Consider the following 24,127-nt stretch of genomic DNA (forward strand, 5'->3'; position numbering starts at 1 on the left):
GTATGAACGAATTAATAAATAAGGGTACAAACAGTCTCTCCGAGCCTCTTTCCCAGCCAGGATACTTGCTATGTAATAGGAGTCCAAGGGAACCCAGCAAGTGATCAGAAACAGGTATTGCTGGCCCTTCAGTACTGCTACTCAACACCAGCTCTCTCCAGCATCATCTTCCGCATCCGACCTTGTCCTCCTAAGGCCAGCACAACCACCCCCAGCTCCAGATAAGAACAGTGAGGCTCAGAGAAACAAACGGGTACCCAGGTCCCTCATAGTTCAGCAACAGCCGAATGTCAGGCCCTAGCCTGGTCATGTGGCCTCAGGGGTGCTAAGGGTTTGATTCTACCCCTCTGGCCGTGACTTGGAGATGGCCCGGAGTCTGGAGAAGCAGTCTGGTGTAACAAGCCCCAGGCTGCACCATGAAGTCTCTTCCGCTTTGTCCTGCTGGGATGTCACTGTGCCCAGTCCTCTCCTGGATCCTGGATGAATGATCGACTGGGAGACAAACATCAAACAGTCAGGAAAAGCCCTTGTCTGTCCCCAGGGAGACAGCCAGATGACAAAGGAGAGCTGGCACCCTCGCCTTGGCAGTGGTAGTGCCAGGGTACTGAGAAATTCAGACAGGACGTGCCGGCTACTACTGCAGAACGCAAGTGGACAGAAATAGCAAGGCAACAGCGGTTATGCCCAGAGTACAACAGAGCTGAGGACAGCCGAGTCAGGGCTCCTTTGTGGTGGGGAAGGTCACCTTCTCCCGAGCAGTGGCCGACTCTGGAGCAAGCCTCTCCTGAGTGCTGCCCAGGCTGCGTACTTCACTCTGGAAATGGCTATGATCTTTGATGCTTAGACGCTTGTCCACACAGTGGACAGCAAGCCTACGATGGAGACTCAGCTAGGCAGATCTAAGGGCATTCTGGGGAAAGCAGAGTGAGAATCTAGAGGAAATGGGCACTAGACCTGGATCCCAAACCAGGGCAGGTTAATGCAGTGGTTTCACCTTTTCTTAGTAGAACTTTCCATCTTGGAATGGTGATCCCTATCATCCCCAAATGGCTGCTGTTGCTCCAGTCATTGCTGCTCACACACTCAGGAAACAAAACTTTCACCTTAAGGCATCCCCTTTTACTGGGACTAGAAATATTTTCTGAGAGGCTTCCCAGAAGATAGCCTTTTATATTGTATTGACCAGAATTGTGTTATAGGACACTCTGTAAACCAATTACTGGTGGGGAGGAGGAGAGAGGCTCTCGCTAGTGTACACTAGTCTCTGCTCCCAGAACAGAAGCTGAGCCCACAAGGCCCCAGGAAGAATGGATGTTGAAATGGAACAGAAACAAGAGAGGACAGAGGTCAAACCAGCGCTTCCCAGCCAGCTGCAGCTTTTCACTCCCTGTCATCCTATTTAGTTGCCACGAAATCCAGTCAGGCTGCCGTGTTCGCTGCCCCTGCTCCTGTCCTCAGGATTCTCTGCTCAGTCTCTCTTTCTGTGACTTCCTGCCTCCCCCATCCATGCCTGAATCCTCCGCTCCTGCGGCCCGATCTCCATGCTTTGTTGTAGATATTTTTTTGTTTCTTTTAAATGCTCTCTGCTACTCATCCCCGGGAATGTACATCTAATCCACAGAGCTTGGCTCGCAGTCAGCATTCAGTGCATATTGCTGAAGAGATAAATGGGAAGCGGTACATTTCCCCAGTGCAAGGAAAGAGCTGGGAGAGTGCTCGAGCACCCAGATGGGGGCTTCTTAAGGGAAGGAGTGCGCCTTTCTGTCACCATCGTTCCAGGAATCTGGAGCTCCCTGTCTGGCTTGTTAGGGTTTTTTTTTTTTTTAGAGGGTATGGGGAAGGATGGACAGATGGATGGCTAATGTATAGATGGATGGATGGATGGATGGATGGATGGATGGATGGATGGATGGATGGATGGATAGATGGCTGTGTGGGTGGATGGGTGGATGGATGGATGGATGGGTGGATGGATGGTTGGTTAGTTGGGTGGGTGGATGGATGGATGGATGGATGGATAGATAAATGGATGGATGGATGGATGGATGGATGGATGGATGGATGGATGGATGGATAGATGGATGGATGGATGGATGGATGGATGGATGGATGGATAGATGAATGGATGGATGAATGGATGAATGGATGGATAGATGGATGGATGGATGGATGGATGGATGGATGGATGGATGGATGGATAGATGGATGGATGATGGGTGAGTGGGTAGGTGGATGGATGGATGGATGATGGGTGGCTGTGTAGGTGGATGGATGGATAAATGGTTGGATGGGTGGATGGTTGGATGGATGGATGGATAAATGGGTGGATACGGGTAGATGGATGGGTGGACAGTGCTCCCCTTTGGACTGTGTTTTCCTATGGCATCTCAGAGGCAGACAATTCCTTCCAGTGTCCTTTGCTGGTCCCTCCTCTCTAGCTGCACTGCCTACTCCTTCGCTTTTCTATCCATCTCACCTGAATTCCTTGTCTGAATCTCAAGCTCACCCTACAGTTGGAACTCAGCCCTGCTCACCTGACCCCAGTGCAGCACAGCCCTGCTTTCCATAGGCTGCCAGCTGTCCAACCAACACGCTGACATACCGCAACCGTGACACGGCAGCACAGATCTCCCCCCTTCCTCACGCCCTCTCTTCCCACAGTGTCTTCAGTTCCACTGGAGGAAACCTCACTGTGTCTTGGTCAGGCCACATGGACCCCCATCCAGACCTGTCAATTCCTCCCACAGTCAAGCTATACTTCCCAGCACCTGCTTACACCTTCCTGGCTGCCATGACTGCATAAGAGCACATGTGTGTGTCTGTGTCAGTGTGTGCTCACCATACTCTTATGCTCAAACCTACTTAGGGTCCCATCTCATAGGAAAAACTCCGGAGAACCTACAGTTTCAACACCCCTCCGTCCGTACTCTTTGTCCCCACCTGCTGCCCATGTCACCACACCAGCTCCCTGTGTTCTCTCCCTTCCGACATGTTTGGTCTCCGGGATCTTTGCTTTTGCCTCTCTGCCTCGGATCAGAATGTGCATCCTGGTTTTATGGCATCTCCTCTCTGCCCAAACAGATCTCTTTTCAAATAGCATCTTAATAGCAAGGCCTTCCCTAGCTGCTCTTTACAAATTATCATTGAAAATGATTGATAAGTTGATAGATGACAGATATGTAGATGGACAGATGATAGGGCATGCATAAATACTCCCCCGACCCTGTTACCCATCATCTAATACAATCCTCTGTTGCTATAACAGAATACTGGAGACTGAATAAGGTATAAGAAAAACAGGTAGCCAGGCATGGTGATGCACGCCTTTGATCCCAGCACTCAAGAGTCAGAGACAGGCAGATCTGTTAGAGGCCAACCTGGTCCACATAGCGAGCTCCTGGCTAATCAGAGCTACATCGTGAGACCATGTCTCGAAAGAAACAAACAAAAAACACAGCAGTTTGCTTCCATCCCTGGTCCTAGAGGTCCAAGGACCTGATGAAGGTGTCGTGATGGCCCACGTTGAAAGAACAAGCAAGAACAGGGCTTTTGGGATCACTTCACTTCCACTTTCTCCTAAGGAACTGATCCCAGTCTCTAGAGGCATGCTTTTCTTCATAAGGACCCAAGTCCTCTCTAAGGTCCCACATCCCAATATCCCTACAGTGGCTCTCAAAACCAAAGCCAAGCTGTGTCAGACATGTCCGCTGCTCACGTCTGTGTCTTCTCTGCACAAAGCAAGGTGTCCCTTTATTTGTGCTGAGCCTAGATGAGTGACTAGCAGAGTCTCGTGACCTTTGTGACGTGACCACTACCAGGCGTGAAATCGTGTGTGTGCACATGCCGTGACAGGTCAGGCTGATGGCAAAGTAAGATAGGTAATGCAAGGCCAGCGTCAACTTAGCCTGGCCAGGACTCAGTTTCTTAACCCCATTAGGGATTAAAAAGCTCCATGGAGGAAGTTGAGCCCCATGGCCAGGGGAAGGCCATTCACGTGCCCAGAGGCTCACACGGAGTCAAAGGAGAGTTAGAGGGAGCCTGGGGGCTCGGCTGCTGTCCTCCTGGTCAGACAGGATGCCAGGGCAGGGTCCTGCGATGGGTGCCCTCGGGCAAAGCTGAAACAGGAGAGGAGGGAGGAGGTCTGGCTGCTGCAGCCCTGGCAGGCTGTGCGAGCGCAAGGAGCTGGCAGGCAGCCAGGGAAGCTGGCCAGTTGCTGGAGGGAGCGCCTGGAGGCTGAGGTACAAAGACCCAGGTCAGAGAGGGAAGGGTGGAAGGCAGGGTCCCTGGGGTGAGTGTATACAAAGGGCCAGCTTTGTCCTGCCACATGTACCCAGTGGAGGCTTCACCCCGCCAGAGGGGGTACTTTTCCCATCCTCTTGTACCAAGGAGGGTCCAAGTCCTGGGTTCAAGTCTGCTCTGGCTGAGGTAGCCTGTGCAACTTTCAGGTAGGGCTTTGGAATTCAACTTTCCCACTCTCTGAAGTGGGAGTCTGAGTGCAGGCTTCTGCAGTCTTCCACCAAGCGCCCCCTCCCCATCCCCAATTCCACAGGCACAAAACCACCTAGTGTTTGGACTTCAGGTGAACCTCTGCTGGCTCCAGCCCCAGGCCCTTTGCATGTCCTGCTGCTCTGTCTGGCTTCTCCTCATCCTTCTAGACTCAACCACAGTCACTCCTCTGAGAGGACCCCCTCCAGCCCCTACCCACAATCCTCCACCCCCTCCAGCCTTTCTGCCTTGTTTTTGCCTTCTTTCCACTCCTACTCTTCATATTTGAAATGATGTTGTGGACCAAGACCTTTATGCTCTGCTCCCCTCCCCGCATACCTGAAGGTCAACTCCCCAAGGCCTGGACTCTGTTTATTGCTGTGTCCCCAGAGCCCCACTGGGGAGCTGGTGTCCGGGAAGTGCTGGTAAATATTTATGGAAAGAGTAAAGAAGCAGCCAGAAACGATGTGTCTCTCTCCTAGTAACTGGTTCCATCCTGCTGCCTCACGCAGATGTTAAAAGTATACTGAATGGGGGAGAGAATGAATGAATGAGAGTCTTTTCTGTCTCCTAGATGTGTTAGACAGTACCGTTTGATGAATGAACCAGTGAGTGACTCCCAAGGTGCTGCTCCCCCTTATCAGAAGTATTATAAACAAAGAAATAAAACATGGAGGAGACAGACCCAGCGGCAGTCCAGAGCCTGCAAACACTGGGGGGGGGGGGCGTCCCCTGGCCCTCCCCACCAAGTGGCCCCAGCCTCTCTGGAATCTCCAGCCTCCCCATCTTCAGCACCCCACACTGCCCCCACATACACATTGCTGCAGCGCCATGCATCCCTGCAACTGCCTGTTGGAGCCAAGGGAACAGGTCCCTAGGCAGGCTAGACACATGCAGGGAACTCATAAGCTCCAGGAAATGAAAGCTGGGGGGCAGCCCCTCCTCACCCATAACTCCAACCTTATTACAACCAGCCAGGCCATCATGTGAGGAAGAATCAGAGCCAGGTTCCCCAAGGCAAGAGTGTAGCAGGGACACCTGGGTAGTAGAAGTCATCCACAGGGCACGGAGTGGGTGGGTGGGCACTGTGGAGAGAGCTGCTTGCGGAGGGGACACAGGCCCGATATTGGTTAAATCTAGGCAGGGCCTAGAGGGACAGAGGGGGCAGCATGTCACAGCCTGTGTCCCCTGTGTTCCTGTGCACTGAGGTTGTTCGCCTCTGGCCATCATCTTCAACCCTTCTACTCACCCTGGAGACCACTTGGAGTCACATCTGTTACAGATGTGACACCCAGACACGAGCCCCGGCTCCCAGGGTATGATAGCCTGAGATTCCCTGTTGTAGTTCTGTTCAAAGGAAGTGGCCCACATTTCCCATTCCAACCATACAGTAGTCCTTGTCCTCAGAAGGCCCCACCCCTGCCCACTGCCATGCCCTCCACACTGTTACTATAACCCTCCTAAGCCAGCCTGCACTCAGAACACCACCCCTTCCTTCCCAGCGGCTCAGGTGCCTCTTCCTCTAGGAAGCTGCCCTGATTGCTCTCCCTCCTGATTGCTCTCCCTCCCAAACATTCACACCCCTCAGTCTTCGGTCCGCCTTCTCTTAACACTGACAAGGTACCCCTCATGCCATGGGATGGTCTTGTCTCCTGTCACACTGAACTATGGGTTTCTCTGCCTTGGTTCCAGGCAGATAGGCCAAGCCTGGCTCCCTGCTGAGGTCAGTGGAAAGAAGTTTTTGACTGGAGCTGAACTGTGTACCTGAAATTCCTGGTGGAAGCGTGGCTGTCCCACAAACACTCACATTAGGCCATTATTTCTCATTATGGCTCCAGTAGGCATGAGTGTCTCAGAGCCTTCCTTGCTGAGAGCAGAATCTGAGGGAAGGAGAAATGGATGGATTTATGGCCAGCCTGTGTTGATGGGGGGTGGAGGGGGATATGGAAAGGCTGAGTGGGGGAGGATGGGAAGGCTGAGGAGGGGGCATGGAGGCACCAGCTCAGGGGGTGTGCCTACCCAGAGCCACCCCGGGTGCTGCAAACAAGAACTCTAGGGGTCCCTTCCCACAAGGGGTGTGAAAGAGGCAGCTGCCAGCAGGTATCCCCTGGGTCTTCTGCTGGGGGGAGAACTAAGCAATGGCCCCCAAGCTGCACTCTGGAGGCCTGGAGCTTCCGGCTCTGGGAGCCCTTCTAGAAGCTGCCTCTGTGGGGACTCCAGAGGATCCCACTGTGCCAGAGAACTCAGCAGCCAGGAACAAATCAGGAGGCTTTGGGGGCCTGAGGGCTGGAGCAGCAGCTGGAGGAGCTGGGGCTTGGGGAGCAGGGGCCTTAGGGGATGAAGGAAGGGGCTAGGGCTTGGGGATAGGCTGGCCTACTGCCTGGTGAGCCATCAACTGTCCCTGACGTGTCTGTTCTTGCAAGGGCTAGACACTCGGAAGATGTTTAGTTAGTTACGGCAAGACAGTCGCAGCCTGCCCTCAGACAAATGTTTTCACTTTTGTCCCACAGGCTCCCGATGGATCTGGATGACCCCTAGTCCCAGAAGGACTTCAAGAAGCTTTTGCTCGCACTGACCACATCGTCTGGGCCCAGGGACCATGGCACAAGCTCTGCTCAGGAACCGCACTTGTGCGGCCTGTTGACTGGGCCAGGGACTCAGCAAGGGGGGCGCGGGCCAGGACCAGGTTTCCATGCCCGGGTGTGGCCGCGCCCCCTCCCAGTCCAGCCCAGCATCCCCCAGGCTGAGGTCACCATGTGACTCAGTACCGCTGCGGTGCCTCCCATCCATGCTCCGGGACCTGGCCCGCTCTGCTAAGAATGAGGCCGAGGCCCATCGGGGCGCTCCGGGCAGGGGCTGCGCTATCGCCTGTGCTGCTGCTGCTACTACCGCTGCTGGGGCACCTGTGGGCGGCGAGTACCCCTGGCCCATCCTCCTCATCACCCGGAACTCAGCAGGACAACCAGCTGGGCGCAGGCCGAGTGAAGCGTGGCTGGGTGTGGAACCAATTCTTCGTGGTGGAGGAGTACACAGGGTCAGAACCCCTGTACGTGGGCAAGGTAAAGTGGGGCCCACTGTCCAGCCCCAACTCTGGGGACACCCCATTGTAGTCCCTCTCCTTGCTCCCTTTCAGCTGTCTCCCGCCCCATGCTCCCTCTGCAGCCGCCGCCCCCCCCCCACTTTTTCACTTTAGATGCAGTGGGGGAGATCAGCTCATGTGTGGGTTTTGTGGGGCACCCAGAAAGGTCATAGATCTGATTGTGTCCCATGTGTACTGTGACTGCTTCCCGGACTCAGCAATGTATCCAGGGCCACACCTGAATTTGAACCTACTCTCTGCAGAGCTGGGTCTTGTGTAGCTGTGCCCCTGCCACACTGTCACTCTCCTGGTGTCCTGTTTGCTGTTGCCCCTCTCCCCAAGGTGTCCCCTCTCGTCCCTGTTCCTTCCTCCTCCTGCCAGGAACCTGACACTTGCTACACATCTCAATTCAAATGCTGCTTCCTCAGAGAAGCCCTCCCTGAGTACATCAGGCTAGGACAGACACACACACACACACACACACACACACACCCCTGTGCATTCACCCCTGAGGTCCCTGTATCTGTCCTTCAGATGCACCAGTTATACATGTATTTGTTTGATTATGCAATTGACACATGCCTCTTTCATCAAAGCGTGTTTGCTCACCATTTACACTGTTCTATGAATAAATGAGTGAAAGAAAGAAAAGAGTGAATGAATGAATGAAAGCTGCCTTCTCAAACTCTGAGCACATGCCGGTTAACCTGGCTGAAGACCGGCTCTGGAACTGTAAGGAAGTGAGGATTGGTGTTCACCCTTTCAATCAGTCCCTGCCCCCCACGAAGCCTGGGTGTGCTGCTGGATCCAGTATGATCCAGCTCCTGCTATCTGTGGTTCTCTAAGATTTTTACACATCACAGACACCCTGATGTGTAAAAAATCCTCACAAGCCAGCCCAGGAAGCCAGTAGGCACTGATTAAATGAGATTGTTGGCTGGCTTCCCTGAGCTGGGCTTTACCGTAGGAGTAAGAGCTCACCAAGCTGGTGGTGGAAGGAACAACCTATGGATAAAGACTCCAAAGCCTGGAGAGGAGGACTTACTTGGCGATTTGCCAGAAGTGGAGACAGTGAAGCAGAGGAGCGGTGGTACCTGGGGCTGGTTCTCTGGGTTTTCTTTAGGCTGGCATCTTGCTAGCACATTTTTGTTGGCATTGGCACTCTAACTCGAGAGTGGACGTGTGCTCCCCGAGCCTAAGAACTGGCCGCAGCGGATCTGAGGTTCAGAGACTAGCCCCTGACAGAGATAGGAAAATGCATGCAAACCTGTGAATCTGCATGTAGGAAACACTGCTCTCTTGACACAGGAGTCCCTGTTACTCAACCACCACCCTCCATGCACGGGCTGAAGTGGGTTCCCCTGGCTGAGCAAACCAGGATCCGACAGATGGGACTCAGGCAGGCACGGGCCTTGCTTCGGATGGCCGGGCAGCCCAGCGGCAGAGCAGAGACTGCCAGCTCTGTCAGGCTGACAGAAGAGGGCAGGTACTTGTGGTTTGGTAGCTACGAATGCAGGCTCTGGAAGCCTATTCTGGCTAACCTGCTCCCCCACATAGCCTTGAACCCCAGTCTTTACACACAGCCAGACCCCTCCTTCATCTGTAAATGAGGAAATCTGAGAGTCCCTGTGCCCAGCTTCTTGATTAAGAAAGAAAACGGAGCCCACCAAGCACTCAACCCAGGGCTTGCTTGTCTTGGTTACTCTTTATAACTCCCATATAAAGCATTTAATTGCCCACATGCAAGGTGAAAAGCATTTCTCTTTTTTGCAGATAGAGAAATGAAGGGCAGAGCAGGCAAGAGACCTGGAGTGGGCAGGGGCATCTGCTAGAGATTGCCTCTGAAGCTTCTTGAGCATTTGAAAGCCAGAGGACAACCTTGGCTGTCATACTTCAAAACTGTCTACCTTCTTTGATGCAGGGTCTCGCTGGTCTGGAAGACATGGAGGAGCCTGGGCTGGCTGACTTGTGAGCCCCAAGGATCCACCTGGCTGTCTGCCTCCCCTGGGCTGGGATTACAATTGCATGATACCACACCTGGCTTTTTATCCTAATTCTGGGGATCAAGCTCAGAACCTCATGTGCTTGGCAAACACCTTACCGAGCTGTTTTACACCTTGTTGTAGTTTCTGATGCCCTGAGAAGAGGCTAGCCTGAAAGTGAGTTCCAGACCTGCCACAGGTCCCCAAAGAGGCCCCAAACATCTGCTCAAAGCCAGATGGGGTGACCTGCCCAGGTAGTCAATGGCCCAGTAGCTGGGTTCTCTGCAAGGGGCACCCAGTCACTCAGGTTCTAAGAACAGGAAGAAGTGGAGCCACTAACAGGCTGCTGGCATCTTTGCCTGACCAGTCTTTAGAGTCTCAATAGCATGAGTCAACGCCATGCCATTACCTTGAACCACAATTTTGTTGTCAGTATGGGCTCCTAATAAATACTTTCATTGTAAAAAAAAAGGGGGGGCAGGGGGACTGAGGCCCAGGGATGGAGAAGCTTGTGCCAAGGCCAAATGGCAACACAGATATAATATCAGGCAAGCCACCAGGTATCCAGACACCACTTCAAGTCTAGAATTCATGGAAGCCTCTGATGTAAGACAGCACTGTGCTGGCCCATCCACTGGACCGGGTCTCCACAATTGTTGTGGGTTGCTAGCTTCCTCCATCCCCTTTACATAGCGCTCAGCCCCCCTGCTGCCAAGGTCTCCTCCTGAAGGTACTATCCAGGGAGCAAGGAGAAGGTGTCTTAGCTTTGAAACACTTGCCTGGGGCCTTCTCATGAAGGGAGACTGGCATGTGACCAGAGAGCTGACTGGAACCAGATTCAGATTCCCAGGTTCTAGCAACCCCTGCATTCGGTCCCAAACACATCTTAGCTTCCCATCACTCACTGGAGGGAGGCTGTTAGTCTTAAAAATGTGAGCTTGGGTTGTTGTTGTCGTTGTCGTTTTGTTTGTTTGTTTGTTTAAGTCACCTGTCCCTAGCCAACCAAACCCATGCATACAACGCTCACACGTGCACACACGTGTGTGCGAGTTCCCGTCAAGCCACACCCCTCGCTCTGCCAGGAGAAAGGACTTCTCCATGGTTCCAGTGAAATCGCTGCTTCCTGGTCCCCCACCCCAGGGAGTCACTCCGAGCATCAGTCCTTGTCGAATTCTAAAGGTAACTTAGCAACAGAACCAGGCTGTGAACCCCGCGTGCCCAACGGTAGCCGATTTCACAACCGCCCTCTCCATCACTCACCGCCAGGCTCCTGTCAGCACCCACAGGAACCACCAGGCCCTGCAGTGGTTAGGTCGTCGCCAAGGCCCCAGCAACAGCTTCCTGCACAGCACAGCTCTGCCCAGTCGGCATTCCCAGCCACTTCCTTTCACCTTCTCAAACACGACCCCCCCAAAGCAGCCTCCCAGCATTTCCATAAAATCTGGGTACTTTCACTAATCCCCTTTCTGAACTGTAATTTCCCCCGAGGCTCCTGTCAGTCGAATGTGGATTTTGTAGGATTTTACTTTTTTTTTTTTTTTTCAAAAAAAGATAGAATTATGGGGTCAGCACTTACGACCAACTCCTGTGGGCGGAGAGATCTATTTTAGATATATGGCAGGATTAGAGTGGGGAGGAGAGTGGATTTAATTAAGTTGCTAATATTTAAAGAAAATTGATGAACTCTTGGTTTACGAGTTGTGCCTGCGTGAACAGACCCCTTACATTCGGAGGGAGGGGGGAGGGAGGCTCTTTATTTGATTTGCTTTCTGTTTAAATCCTGAACTCGTTTTATTTGCGTAGCCTTGCTGTCCGTTTAATTGTCTTTAATAAGGAAACCCCACCTCTGCTCGCATTTAATTTTGATTTAATTAGGAGGAAGTAATTAATGGCCCCGTAAATCCCATTTGCAGCCCCCTGGGATGAGGCCCCTTCGTGCCAATGTTTTTGGTGTTTATGATAGAAGGCTACGGTTGAGGATGAGGTGGCGTGGGGGTTCCTCCTCAGAAACAGGCCACTCTGAGTGTGGTAGTAAGAACAGGGACATGGTGTCACACTGGCTCTGGAACTGCCTGCTGTGAGCTGTGAGGTTTCAGGTAGGATGTATACCTTCTCTGAGCCTCAGTTTGCCTATCTGTATAATAGGAGAGACTAGAATATCCTGGGGAGCTCATGGGAGGAGGATGTAGCAGGCAGAGGTTGTGCTGAAGACTCCAGTATTGTGTGCTTAGAGCGCCATAAGAACCCTGTGACCATCCTCCACTGTCCAGCTAGTGTCCACCCGAGCCTCAGAGGTGAAAAAAAGTCTCTTCTTCCCCTCGGAAGTGGGCGACTCTGGAGCTTGAGGCACACATGCGGCATCTTGATGGGAATATGCAAGGAAGGCAAATGGGTCCAGAAGTGCCAGGCAGCTAGGAAATTCTAGCAACCATCTACATCCTTAATCACATGGCCAGCGTGTTTACTGTCAGACCCTGTGTTGGGCACGACGGCAGAGATGAAAATGGACTCTCTGCTGTGCCCTCAAGGGGACTTTGATCTCACACTTGGTGTGCATGTGTGCACTCACTCACAAGCGTGCACACTCAGCTCTTCCACGCTTCTGCATTTTTCTCTGCAAGCACCATGGTGGTGTCTTCACTTAGGTATGCAAAGACATCTGCATACTGTGTGCTGAGAGCCTGCAGCAGGAGTGATCCAATAATGCCCAGTAAATGAGAGCACCGTGACCCCCCCCACTCCCCAGCTGCTCTGCACAACTGGGGGGCTCACAGTCTTCTAATGCTGAGCCCAGCCCAGCCCAGCCCAGCCCCACAGCTGTGGGCTCTTAGCTCCTCCCTCTCTGAACTGATTGGCAGTCTGACCCTGAATCCCTGGAGAAGAGCTACTGGGCCCCAGTGTGAGCACTAAGTCACCCTTCACAGAATATTGATGACATCAATTTGGGGGTTCCACTCCCTCCCCCCCACCCCTCATTAAGGGTAGGAAGGAGGTCTGTATGAACATATCAGGGTGCTGGGCTGTCATACCATCACTGGGTTAGGGGAGTACCTAGTGAGTTTGAGGCTAACCTGGGCTACCTGAGACCATGTCTCAAACAAACAAACAAACAAAAAATGGAGAAAAAAAAGAAAAAGCAAAATGTCAAAGGATGTGAGACCTTGCATGTAAATCATGGAGCTCCAGAATACAGAGGGGGAAGAAGGCTACTATGGCTAGGGGCTTGGGTTATTGCCAACATGTATTCATTTCATCCTTTTTAAAATTCATTTAATTATTATGTGTGTTGATATTTGGCCTAAATGTATGTCTGTGTGAGTGCATTGGGTCCATTGGAACTGGAGTTACAGACAGTTGTGGGCCGCCATGTGGTGACAGAAACTGAACCCGGGTCCTCTGAAAGAGCAGCCAATACTCTTAACCCCTGAGCCACCTCTTCGGCCCCGAGTGTTCATCTTCAATGTTTAATCTTTACTGTGCCGGGTAGGCTTGCATGCCTCGGGGTGGGGAGACAGAACTCAGAAGGGCAAAATGAACCTTCCCATGACCACAGCTCCTCCGAGCTTAGCTTCCACACTGGGCCATGTGACCGAGATCACTCCCATCTCTGTGCACTTCTCCTCATCCGAGACAGGCCACATCATTTTACAGGGATGTGACAGACGCCATTGAAGATAATTCTCCCACAGTCTCATCTCTCCATCATGCTGCTCCCAAGTGTTTGCTGATCAAATAAGCAGATACCAGGTCAATCTGAGAAGTGGGCAGAGGCAGCGTAAGAGAGGCCATAGCCCCCCTTTCCCCCTGTATCTCCCCAAGGAAAGGTGATAAAATAGTACAAACAAACAAGAGACAGGTCCCCTCATCCCAGGCGCTGCCAATGATTCAGGGTCGACATCTGAGATAATTTTATTGGGAGCATTAAACTGAGTTATGAGGTTTTTACAATCCAGCCACTTATGAGAAATCTATTAACAGTAACTGGACAGGAAGAAGGAGCCCAGGACGGGCATTAATTGGGGCAATCTATAACAGGACGGGGACCCGGAAAGGTTCCACCAGACGCCTCCATTTACTCCCGGCAATTTCTGCTGAGAATCAGCAGAGTCGCCAAAAAGAGAGAGATGCCCATTAATCGGCTAATGAAATATGAAAATGTTTATGGGCCATTCAATCTTCCAAATGGCACTTCTATGATCCACCTTTCAGACACGAAGTTCTACCACAGAATTTACACCCCAGCTCCCCCTGCGTGGCTGGGTGGGCCCTCCTCCTGATGAGTTTTCTGGCACCCATTCTGAAGATGAGGGGGCTGGTGTTTGCCACAGCCAGGCCACAAAAGTGCCATAGGGACTGTCTCCTTTATGCCTCATCTCCACGGAGGCTTAGAGAGGAGCTGCCGCTTCATCCAGATGGGTTTTCTTCTGCTTGGGGCTGCTTGGAGATTTGTGCATTGGAGGGTAAAGTCTTAGGTGTTTCTGTTTGCAAGAGAACAGGTTCTTGCTGGTTCCTACCCCAAGAGATGCCAGTGCAGTGGAAATAGCCCGGGGTCTGGCGCCTAGCTGTACCAGTAGAAAAACCCAGTTATAAATAGTGAATGCTTAGTATAATATAATCATGGCTTCCATGTGTCGGATACTTAATGTGTCTCAGGCAAAGCTAAGTTTTAGCTAGTGCCAACAGGTATATTTGCAGTGGGTGCTAAAAAAGCAAAAAGCCTCCATACCTTCCCTAAGTAGTCCCTCTCTGCTCCCACTTCCCAGCCTTTTAGACTTTTTGGTGACCCAGTAGCCAGAGGGGCCATGCACTGCTCAGTGGGACCTGTTTCCAGCTCCAGTCCTCAGGCAGCATCTCGCTTCCTGCGCTGCTGGTGCTGGGCAGTTGGCAAGGGCCTTAGGAGACTGCCCACCTAGCTCCTCTGGGAGGATATGCCCTGTTACAGATGCAGTGGCAGACTCAGAGAGACGCAGTGATTTATGTAAGACACAGAGGAGGCTTTTGAATGGAGTAGGAGAGTTTAAGGAGGGAGCACAGGGTAGCTCCCCAGTAGTCTGCCCTCCCTAAGTAAATGGGGGAAAAAAAGGGAAAAAAAAGAAAAATTTGCTTGAATGGGGTTTGCTCTAATCTTTTTTGTTGCTGCTGCTGTTCTAATTAGAGTCCTAATCTAGATAAATGTGCTCCTTGCCCTGCAAAATGCCTGGTGGGTACAGGTACCTCAGCAATCCCATCCCCCCTCCCACTCCTGGTCCCCACAAAATAGCAAGTCATGGGCCCATCTTCCATTTCCAGAGGTTTGTAATAAAGCCAGAGGGAGACTAAAGTACAAAGTGGGTCATTGAGCAGCTCAGGGCTTGTGAACTGGGAAGCCCCGGCCCAGAACGGGTGAGCCAGGGCCACATTTTAAAAGCTGCCCGTGTCATTGACGTGCGCATGGAGGTCTGAGAAGCGCACGAACGGTGATCCCACAAGGTGGAACGTGATGATGATGATGGTACTCAGACCTCCTGGAAGGGGATCCAGCAAAGCTTTCGAGACGGGGGCAAGAGAGCCGAGCCTTGTACGGTGGATGGATTTTCAGGAGGCCGAGAACAAGAATGACTGCTCAGAACAGGACTAGAGCAGTAGCTCGGTGGGCAAAGTGCTTGTCTTGCAAGCAAGCGTGAGGACACGAGTTTGATTCCTCAGAACCCACGTTTGAAAAGAGTCGATGTCGGAGACATGCACTTGTCATCCCAGAGCTGGGGGGGTCAGCCACTGTCTCAAAAATAAAATAAAATAAGCCCTAGTGGATGACGCCTAAGGATGTCTTCTGCCACCCTCCCCCACACCCCCCGACACGTGCACACATACACAAATGAGCACATACATGAGCACACAGTAGGAGCTGTGGGGCTATGCAGGCTGCTGTCCAGGACGTCGTTTTAAAGGCAACAGGAAGCTGAGCGGTAGTGGCGCACACCTTTAATCCCAGCACTCAGGAGGCAGAGACAGGTGGATCTCTGTGAGTTCAAGGCCAGCCTGGTCTACAAGAGCAAGTTCTCGGACAACTAGGACTGTTACACGGGGAAACCCTGTCCCGAAAAATTAGGAAAAAAAAAACAAAACAGGAACCATGGGAGTTTTTAGGGCAGGGGTGGGGTGGGATAGTGGCTATCCTCTAAAGCTCATGGTTTGGGGAGCCCAGGGAAGGTAGGTGAGAAGGCCTAGGCAGAGTAGGGTGAATTCCAGGCAAAGAGTTCGTGAGGGTGCAAAGCTCTGATTGCTGCAGGCACAGCTTTTGGCCTCTCTATGGTCAGCTGAGGAGAGATGTGCTAGGAACAGGCCCCACGGGACTCTGCTGGGGAAGGTGTGGGAGAGGAGCCTCCGCCTTCCCCAGTATCACCCTGCCTTCCTCCTGCCTCCTCAGATCCATTCTGATTCCGACGAAGGTGATGGGACCATCAAGTACACCATCTCTGGCGAGGGTGCGGGGACCATCTTCCTGATTGACGAGCTGACCGGTGACATCCATGCCACCGAGCGCCTAGACCGGGAGCAGAAAACCTTCTACACACTCAGGGCCCAAGCCAGGGATCGCGCCACCAACCGCCTGCTGGAACCTGAATCAGAGTTTATCATCAAAGTACAGGACATCAACGACAGTGAGCCACGTTTCCTGCATGGCCCTTACATTGGCAGTGTGGCCGAGCTGTCACCTACAGGTGGGCTGGGGGGATGGGTGGGTGAGGCCTGGGGTGGGGATGCTCCCAGCGTGAACTGATTGATGGGAGGGACATGGCAGACAAGGTGACTGTCCCTAGGACACAGAGGACAGGCAAGAGCAGGGCACATTCCCTGGTATAGAGCCGAGCAAAGCCCACACTCGACCTCGGCTGCACCCATACGCCCGGCCCTCACGGGGACATGACCTGTCTGTGGACTCAGTGAGAGCTAAAGGCTCAGATCCAGCTGCACAGCCAAGCCCAGTTATGCATGCAAGCTCAGCTAGGCTCGTGCATGCTGTGTGCTCAGAGACACAGCCCACATGCCCGCCAAGTTTGACATGGTTGTAGCTCTTCTTCAAAGTTCAGCTGCACACAGATGAAGCCCCTGCACAACCGCTGGCTTGTCTCCAGGCTAAAAGGGCAACAACCAGGCCAGCGCAGATTCCGACATGTTCTCACACCTGCCCATAGCCACCCACCCCAGGCAGAGGAAATGGCCCTCAAACTAAGCAGGCTACTGGACAACTCAGTCACCACCATGAGCACAGGGGTAACCTCAGCAAGTATCATATTGCTGGGGCGCTCTTCTCTCTGTGTGTACCTAGGGACAGTTTCATTCACTTGACTGGGATTGCCCCAGCGAAGAGACCCTGCTGCCTGGGCACTTCAACATACACGAGGTACTGAGAGAATCAATTACTCTTTACTGGGTGTGGCTGCAAACACCCAGGGGCATTGCACACACTCAACCTGTGCAGGTAACAAAAGAAAACATACAGCTGCCTGTAAATGGAACGAAGGCCTGCTCAGAGCACATCTGCATGAACAGTGTGCCCAGTGTGCCTCTGCCCCACCCACAGACACTGCCCAGTGTCTCTGGAGGACACTGATTGAGTCAAGGGTTGTGGGTCTCAAGCGGCCTCCTCTTTCCCACCATATTAGCCAAAGAGGTCCGCAAGTCAGGCAGGCAGAAGACAGTATCCCAGATCCTAGACTGTCCTCTCCTGGAGATGCAAACTGGCTTGGCCTTTTTGTGGCTCTCCAGCCCTTTGGTTGCACATCAGAAGCCGAAACGCTTAGGTATCTGGGGGAAGGCATAGTCATCCATGGTGTATCCGGGTTGGACCAAATTTGGCTCAATAAGCAGTTTGCTGGTATTCAAAGGAGAGTGTAGACCAGAGAAAATGGAGGGAGGACCCCAAGGAACAGTGGGAAAATAGAGCAGCAGAGGAGTGAGCCCTGCATATATGCAGGCACATCTGTGTTCTATGTATACATGCTTGCTAACTGAAAGAGGTATCAAAACCTGTGTGTTCCAATGACTGCCTATATGTTTGTTGACATATAGTATCCATTCAAAAGAAGTTTGTTGAGTACCTACTATATGCTAGTCATGGCATGGGAGGCATAGCTATGGATGGACAGACAAGAGTCTGTTATGTATGTACACACATAACATGCTCTGGCTAGAGATGACAGACGCTAACAAACAGAAGAATGATTGGTACAGTAAGACCTCTCAGAGGTGATGCTGAAGCAGTGAAGTGAGAAGATGGGCATTGTGGGAGGATGGAGAGCCAAATGAGCAAAGGCCCTAGGGTTGTGTTCCCTGAGTATCACGCAGCCATCTAGATAATAGTTAGGGCTTGATCTTTTATTCTGCATATGCTAGACAGGCCATGGTGACCTTTAGAAGAATGACAGGGTCTGTCTTGTTTTTAACATGATCTCATGACCGTTCCATGAAGAAGTGACGGGTATGGGGAAGGCAAAGCCAGGAGCTGGTTGCTCTAAAGGGGGACGCTGCGGTTATTAAGATGAGAAACGGTGGTGGCTCCACTCAAGGTGGCATTAGAAGGGACACAGAAATGAGGTCACTGGTGCCTGTGTTTTGAAAGCTAGGCTGAAGGCGTTTGCTAATGGATTGGATGTAGGATGTAAGAGGGAGAACTCAAGGCTTACATTGGGGATTTTGACCTGCGTGGTGAACTTGATGGAATTTCCATTTCTTGAGCTGGAAGGACAGCTCTGGGAGATGAAAGGAAAGAGGGAGCCTGGTTTCAGGCATGCTAAGATGGAAGGGCTCATTCGGAAGCACAGCAAAGATCCTTAACCTGTCGCTCGAATAAACCAATTCACTAGGGAAGTCTGGGCTGGGGAAATACCCAGGAGGTTTTCAGTGGTAGAGACCCAGGACATTCCAGAGTTGCCAAGCGTTTAGACGGGAACTGTGGAAAGGATGAAACTGGGACCCAGGGTACAGTGTTGTGTCCAAGGTCATGAGCAAGCCAGAGGCAGCTAAATTTCCTGACTCTGCGGGCCCAGCGTCCCTTTCCGTTTAATCTCGGGCCCAAGAGGACATGGTCTTGTCTACCTTTTCCCAAAACTGGCATGCGTTTTTTTAATTAAAAATGCACCCATCTATAATATATGATATATAATATGCACAGGTGCATGCAAGCTATGGGTATATGTGGAGGTCATCAGGCGACTTTGGGGAGTTGGGCCTTTCCTTCCACTGTGGTTCTGAGGATTGAGCTCAGATGGGCAGACCTGCAGGATAAGCATCTTTTCTACTGCACCTCGTCACCAGCTCAGCCTTCCACCTTGCTTTGAGGCAGGGTCTCTTTTGTCTCCACTGCTGGGCTGTGTACTCCAGGCTCACTGGCCCTGAGCCTCCAGTCGATTCTCTTGTCCTTGCCTCACATCTTGCTGCCACATCCCGCTTTTATGTTGGTTCAGGACTCAAATTCAGGTCGCCAGGCTTGCCTGCCCAGTGCTTCCCCTACTCAGCCATCTCTCTGACTTGCACACACACGCACAGAAAAGACCAGAAAGCTGGAGAGAGCTGATGCTATACAGCTAAGTGACTTTCTAGGGAACCTTAGGAAAATTCTGTCTACAATACTGCAGAGAAGGCCTGAACTGGGGCAGACAGAAGAAGCAGGCTACCTTGGCCACACTGGCTCTACCATCCCCACCTCATCCTCACCTGGATAATTAGCATGCTAGGTCTGTTGTCAAGCACCCCACTGAACAGGTGGGAACACCAGAGCAGAGAGGGAAGAGAAGGTGCACTGGGTCCTATAGCCAGTGAAGACTGCGAAGGAGTCTGCCTTCAGTGTCCAGGCTGTCGGAGAGGTGAGGGTCTTGCTTCAAAGATGGGGAAACTGAACTCAGGAGAAGGACACGGGTGCATCTCAGGTCCCAGAGTGTAGGAAGTGCTGGCCTGAGTCCCAGCCTGAACTCATATAGCACAGAAGAAAGGGTGACTCACCCTGGACAAGCTGGGGAACCACAGAGGGGGCGGGAAAAGGCAGGAATTAAATTAGTTGATTTATTTGAGTAACTTTTTGAAGACGCGGATCCGGCGCTGGGTGCTTCATGGAGACTCCAGGCAGCTTTGAAAAATCACTCACAATTAACTGAACCTCCTGATCCTGGCTGAGCAGGGCGGGGCTGACAAGCGGCAGTGGATGGGGCAGCTTCCGAGATCAGAGGGAGCAGGGACGCAGCTTGCGACATGAAAGGCAGCTGTGCTTGCAAATTAAACCACTCAGAGCTTAAAAGAGAAGGGAAGTGCGCCCGGGGCCAACGAACCACGCTTTGGGGGGGGGGGGGGGGTGGGGGGGCATGCCAGCCCACGCTGAGGCCCGGACAGCAAAACGAGTCCTTAGCAGACAGTTGGCAGGCCTGACACCCCCTGACTTTGAGCAAGCCCCTGTCCTCTTCCCGGGGTCAGAGTTCATTGCTGAGCACGGGGAGGGGGAGGGGGACAGGGGTCCTTCATATCGCAGGCACATGCCAGGCATTGTGTTCTGCACTGAGGATCACCAGAAGGCCACACAGTAGGGTAAGGGAGTGACAGGAACAGAACTAGTTAGAATTTAGTAGAAATTCTTCCCCTTTTCAGGTATGTGCTGGAGTGTCTATGTATGCCTGTGAGTGTTTGAGTGTGTGAGTGAGAGTGTGCATGACACAGAGCGTGGGCACAGGTCAGAGGGCATCTTCAGTGTTGGTCTTTGCCATCTACCTTGTCTTTTGTTTGCTACTGCATGGCCGGGCAGGCTGGTTTGTGGGCTTCTGACGGTTCTCCACTCCCCATCCTGCTTTAGGTGCACAGGGACTAAGAATGTGCACCATCTCCTCCAGCTTTATGTGGGTCTGGGGATTAGAACTCAGGTCCTCACATTTGCACAGCAAGCACCTCATCCACAGAGCCAGCTCCCCAGCCCCGGGAATTCTCTTTTTATGAGAGTGTTGAATCACACACTGAAGGAAGGGAACTGAATGAACGAAGCAGGGTTTTCCAACTCTGCTGTATACCCAAATTACCTGGAGATCTAGTTAACACAGGCTGCCGCGTCTATCCCCCCAGGGCTCCTTTCTTCCTTTTTTTCTTTGCAGTGCTGGGAATCAAACTCAGCTCATGCATGCTAGGTAAGCACTCTACCGCAGAGCTCCACCCCAGCCACACCCCCCAAGGTTTCCCATCCAGCGAGCCTGACTGTTAGAAATGAAAACAATTCCCCTGGAGCTGCTGCTGGGTTGGGGACCACACATGAACTGCCACCACATTCAAAGGACATTGTGGCACAGAGAGCTAAGGGTGCAAACACCCTGGGACACGCTGCCCTTGTCAAATTTAAGGATTGCTGGAAGAAGAGGCAGGGAGGCAGCAGACAGCTTGGATACCTCAGGGGAAAGGGCCATAAGATGAAGTACTTAGGACTTTGTGGTTTCTGAAAGGTTTTCAGTGGCAGCCAAGCAAGATAGGGACAGAGTTGTGACTTGATCCAGTGTTTATTTTAAAAGATTGACCTGGCTATTTGTTAATAGACCACAAAAGCAAGGATGGGCGGAGGGAGGTGAGCGAGGGCTCTAGCTGGGCAGGTGAGAGGCGGTGGCAAGGGTGATGGGAAGGAAGAATGCCAGTGTGTTTCAGAGGCAGAGCCCACAGGGGTCAGTGCACAGCTGGATGTGGGGGAGAGAGGCAAAAGCTCCGAACAGCTCAGTGTTGGAGGCTCCGTGGAAGGAGGAAGGAGTCTGGAACAGAGGTCATCCTCTGGCAGGTTAGGACTGGAGTGTCTGTCATAACCCAGGTAGAGATGTGTGAGGGGTACCTGGCTCTGAGCCTGCTCACAGACAGTCCCAGCTGAAGATGCATCCGCAGAGGAAAGGATGGAATCTTGGAGCTTCATGAAGGTGACAAGCAGTGACTTGGACAAGGAAATCCTTACCTCTGTGGTCTTTCAATGTAGGGGCCGGGGGCCTCCCCTGGGGTGTCACGGCCTGGCTCAGATACAGTGAGAGGCTGCGTGTATCTTCTTCTTCACGGGCTTTCAGGCCCAGTCATTGATATCAACTGTATGCAAGATACCGCACCTGGCACCATTGAAAACACAGAGCCTCAGCTGGGTGGTGGCGGCACACAACTTTAGTCCTAGCAGTCGGGAGGCAGAGGCGAGGTCACCCTGGTCTACAGAGGGAGTTCCAGGACAGCCAGGGCTACACAGAAAAACTCTGTCTCGGAAAAAAATAAGAAGAAACAAAAAGGAAAGAAAGAAAAAATACTGCAAAGACCAGATTCAATCAGTGCTTATTAGCCACTACTTTATTCTGAGCCCTGCAGGAAATGCAAAGAACAATGAAATCCACCAGTGTTTATTAGCACCCGCTCTGTGCATGGTGTCCAGTGTACTTGACTCCGAAAGCCTGTAATGAGTCATCTGAGGACAAGGACATAGCTAATGTTTGCTGGAATTTACTTTGTATCGAAACCCACAGATAGAAAACAAGCAGACATTTTGGATTCCTGGTGCCCACTTCACACCTGCCCTGGCTGTGCAGGGTGCACAGACAAACGCCACCATCCCAACCTCAGAATAGCGATGAGGCAGTTTCCCCTCCTGTAACTACCTCGATCAATTGGTAGTGACTGGAGAGTCTGACGGTTTCATTTGGGCTCAGCAGAAGGGAGTGCCACAATAGATTAGTGATGTCTGCTGTGAGGTTAGGGTGGGGGATATGGTGTACAGCACAGTAGAACTGGTGGTTGGATCATGGGATTGGAGTGCAATCGAGTGTGAATGTTGCAGGCCTCTGCTACAGTCCCATTCCCTTGGCTCCCATTCCCTGTGAGCTGCATCGCTAATGGGTTGAAGGAGCCTGTTTTGCAGTACAACCGGCACTTCTTGGGATATTCGGTAAATAATAGCTATCAGCTAACACTGCTTTCACAGAGCGATTTGCCTTTATCCTCCAATCCCGACAATAAGCAGGGCAGGTGTTACTGTCTTCATTCTGCTGACGAGGAAGTAAATGCAGTGAGGGATAAAGTGGCTTGTTGTCAGGGCTGAGATAGAACTTGGAACCAGAACTCTTCGTTTCTGGACTCAGCATCCCATGCTTTTTTCAGGGGAACAGACACACCCCTTCCTTTCTCAGCACTCAGGCCACGCATCTTGCTTCATCCTCTGTGGGCTCCCTTCTAAGTGCTGACACCCCCATTTTGCAGCCAAGCAACCCAAGGCCCAAGAGCAGAGTGGAAATAAAAATGTAAGGGTATGTATGTGCTCTGTCTCCCAAATCTGGGGCTTGAGGGGGTGGTAACAGGAAAAGAGAAGGACAAGAGACAGGGTGGTTCCCGGGAGAATCATTTGCAGGAGGCAGAGAGTTTCCAATTGTCCCATCTACAGCCAGAGAGAGTGTGGCTCAGCAGCCCTCGGGCCCAAGCCAGGAATCAATTGCTGGCCTCGGCAGAGACGACTTCTAAAGATGTTTTTAATTAAAGTCCAGGAAGATCTATATGTGCCACATCTTCTTGCCTAGCAACAGCACTAGCTCTTACTCCCCCGCTGGAGGGACAATGGAGCAGGAGGTCTCTGGTGGGGACAGGTGTCAGAGAGGGGGCCCTGCCCTTCAGAGTTGGCCCCCAGGGACCCCAGGTAATCTGGACAGGGAGGAGCATGCCCATGCCCACCTTGTCTCTCCCATCAGCAAGCTACTCAAAGGCTGGCAAGGTGGCCCGGCAGGTAAGGCGCTTGCTGAGGAGCCCTGATGACCAGAGCTCTCGCTCTGGGATCCGTGCAAAGACAGAAGGAGAAAACCAACTCCACAAAGCTGTCCTTTGGCCTCCACAGGCATGCTTGCCACAGCACACATGACTCCCCACAGTGTGCACCACCCACATAAAAATGAATATTTTTTTATTTTTTTATTAAGAATTTTTAATACAATCTTTTCTCATTTTACATAGTTATTCCCCTTTCCACTCCCTCCCCTTCTCCCACTCTACCTTTCCCCCCACCCTACCCCCATTCACTCCTCAGAAAGGGTAAGGCTTCCCATGGGGAGTCAACAAAGTCTGACACTTTACTTTGAGGCAAGACCCAGGCCCTCCCTCCCTATAGCAAGGCTGAGATATGTGCTTCTAGATATCAGTTCAAGCACTGGGAATAAATCCTGGTCCACTGCTAGTGGACCCACAGACTGCCCAAGCCTCACACCTGTCCCCACATTCACTGGGCCTAGTTGGGGCCTATGCAGGTTCCCCTGCTATCAGTCCAGAGTCAGTGAGCTCTCACTAGCGCAGGTCCGCTGTTTCTGTGGGTATCCCCATCATGGTCTTGACCCCTTTGCTCATATTATCACTCCTCCTTCTCTTGGGCTGGTCTCCGGTACTAGGCACAGTGCTTAGCTGTGGATCTCTGCATCTGCTTCCATCAGTTGCTGGCTGAAGGTTCTATGATGACATAACCATCTGAGTGAGGTAACCCAAACCCAGATAGATAACCATGTACTCACTCATAAGTGTATATCAGACATAAAGCAAAGGATAACCAGCCTATATAGTCCATGATCCCAAAGAAGCTAGG

General features: G+C 52.0%; 1 protein-coding gene across 1 annotated transcript in view; it reads left to right on the forward strand.

Annotated features, from left to right (window-relative positions):
* Positions 1–7,188: 7,188 nt before the first annotated feature.
* Cdh22 (cadherin 22) overlaps positions 7,189–24,127 on the forward strand; it is a 67,178-nt gene continuing 50,239 nt past the window's right edge. The window contains exons 1-2 of the mRNA XM_085697015.2: positions 7,189–7,544; positions 15,953–16,247. Of these exons, the coding sequence (XP_085553141.2) occupies positions 7,305–7,544; positions 15,953–16,247 (535 nt within the window). The 5' untranslated portion in view covers positions 7,189–7,304. The remainder of the gene's footprint in view (positions 7,545–15,952; positions 16,248–24,127) is intronic.

Source organism: Myodes glareolus, chromosome 10, assembly GCF_982192425.1.
Source record: "Myodes glareolus chromosome 10, mMyoGla1.1, whole genome shotgun sequence".
Lineage (NCBI taxonomy): Eukaryota > Metazoa > Chordata > Mammalia > Rodentia > Cricetidae > Myodes > Myodes glareolus.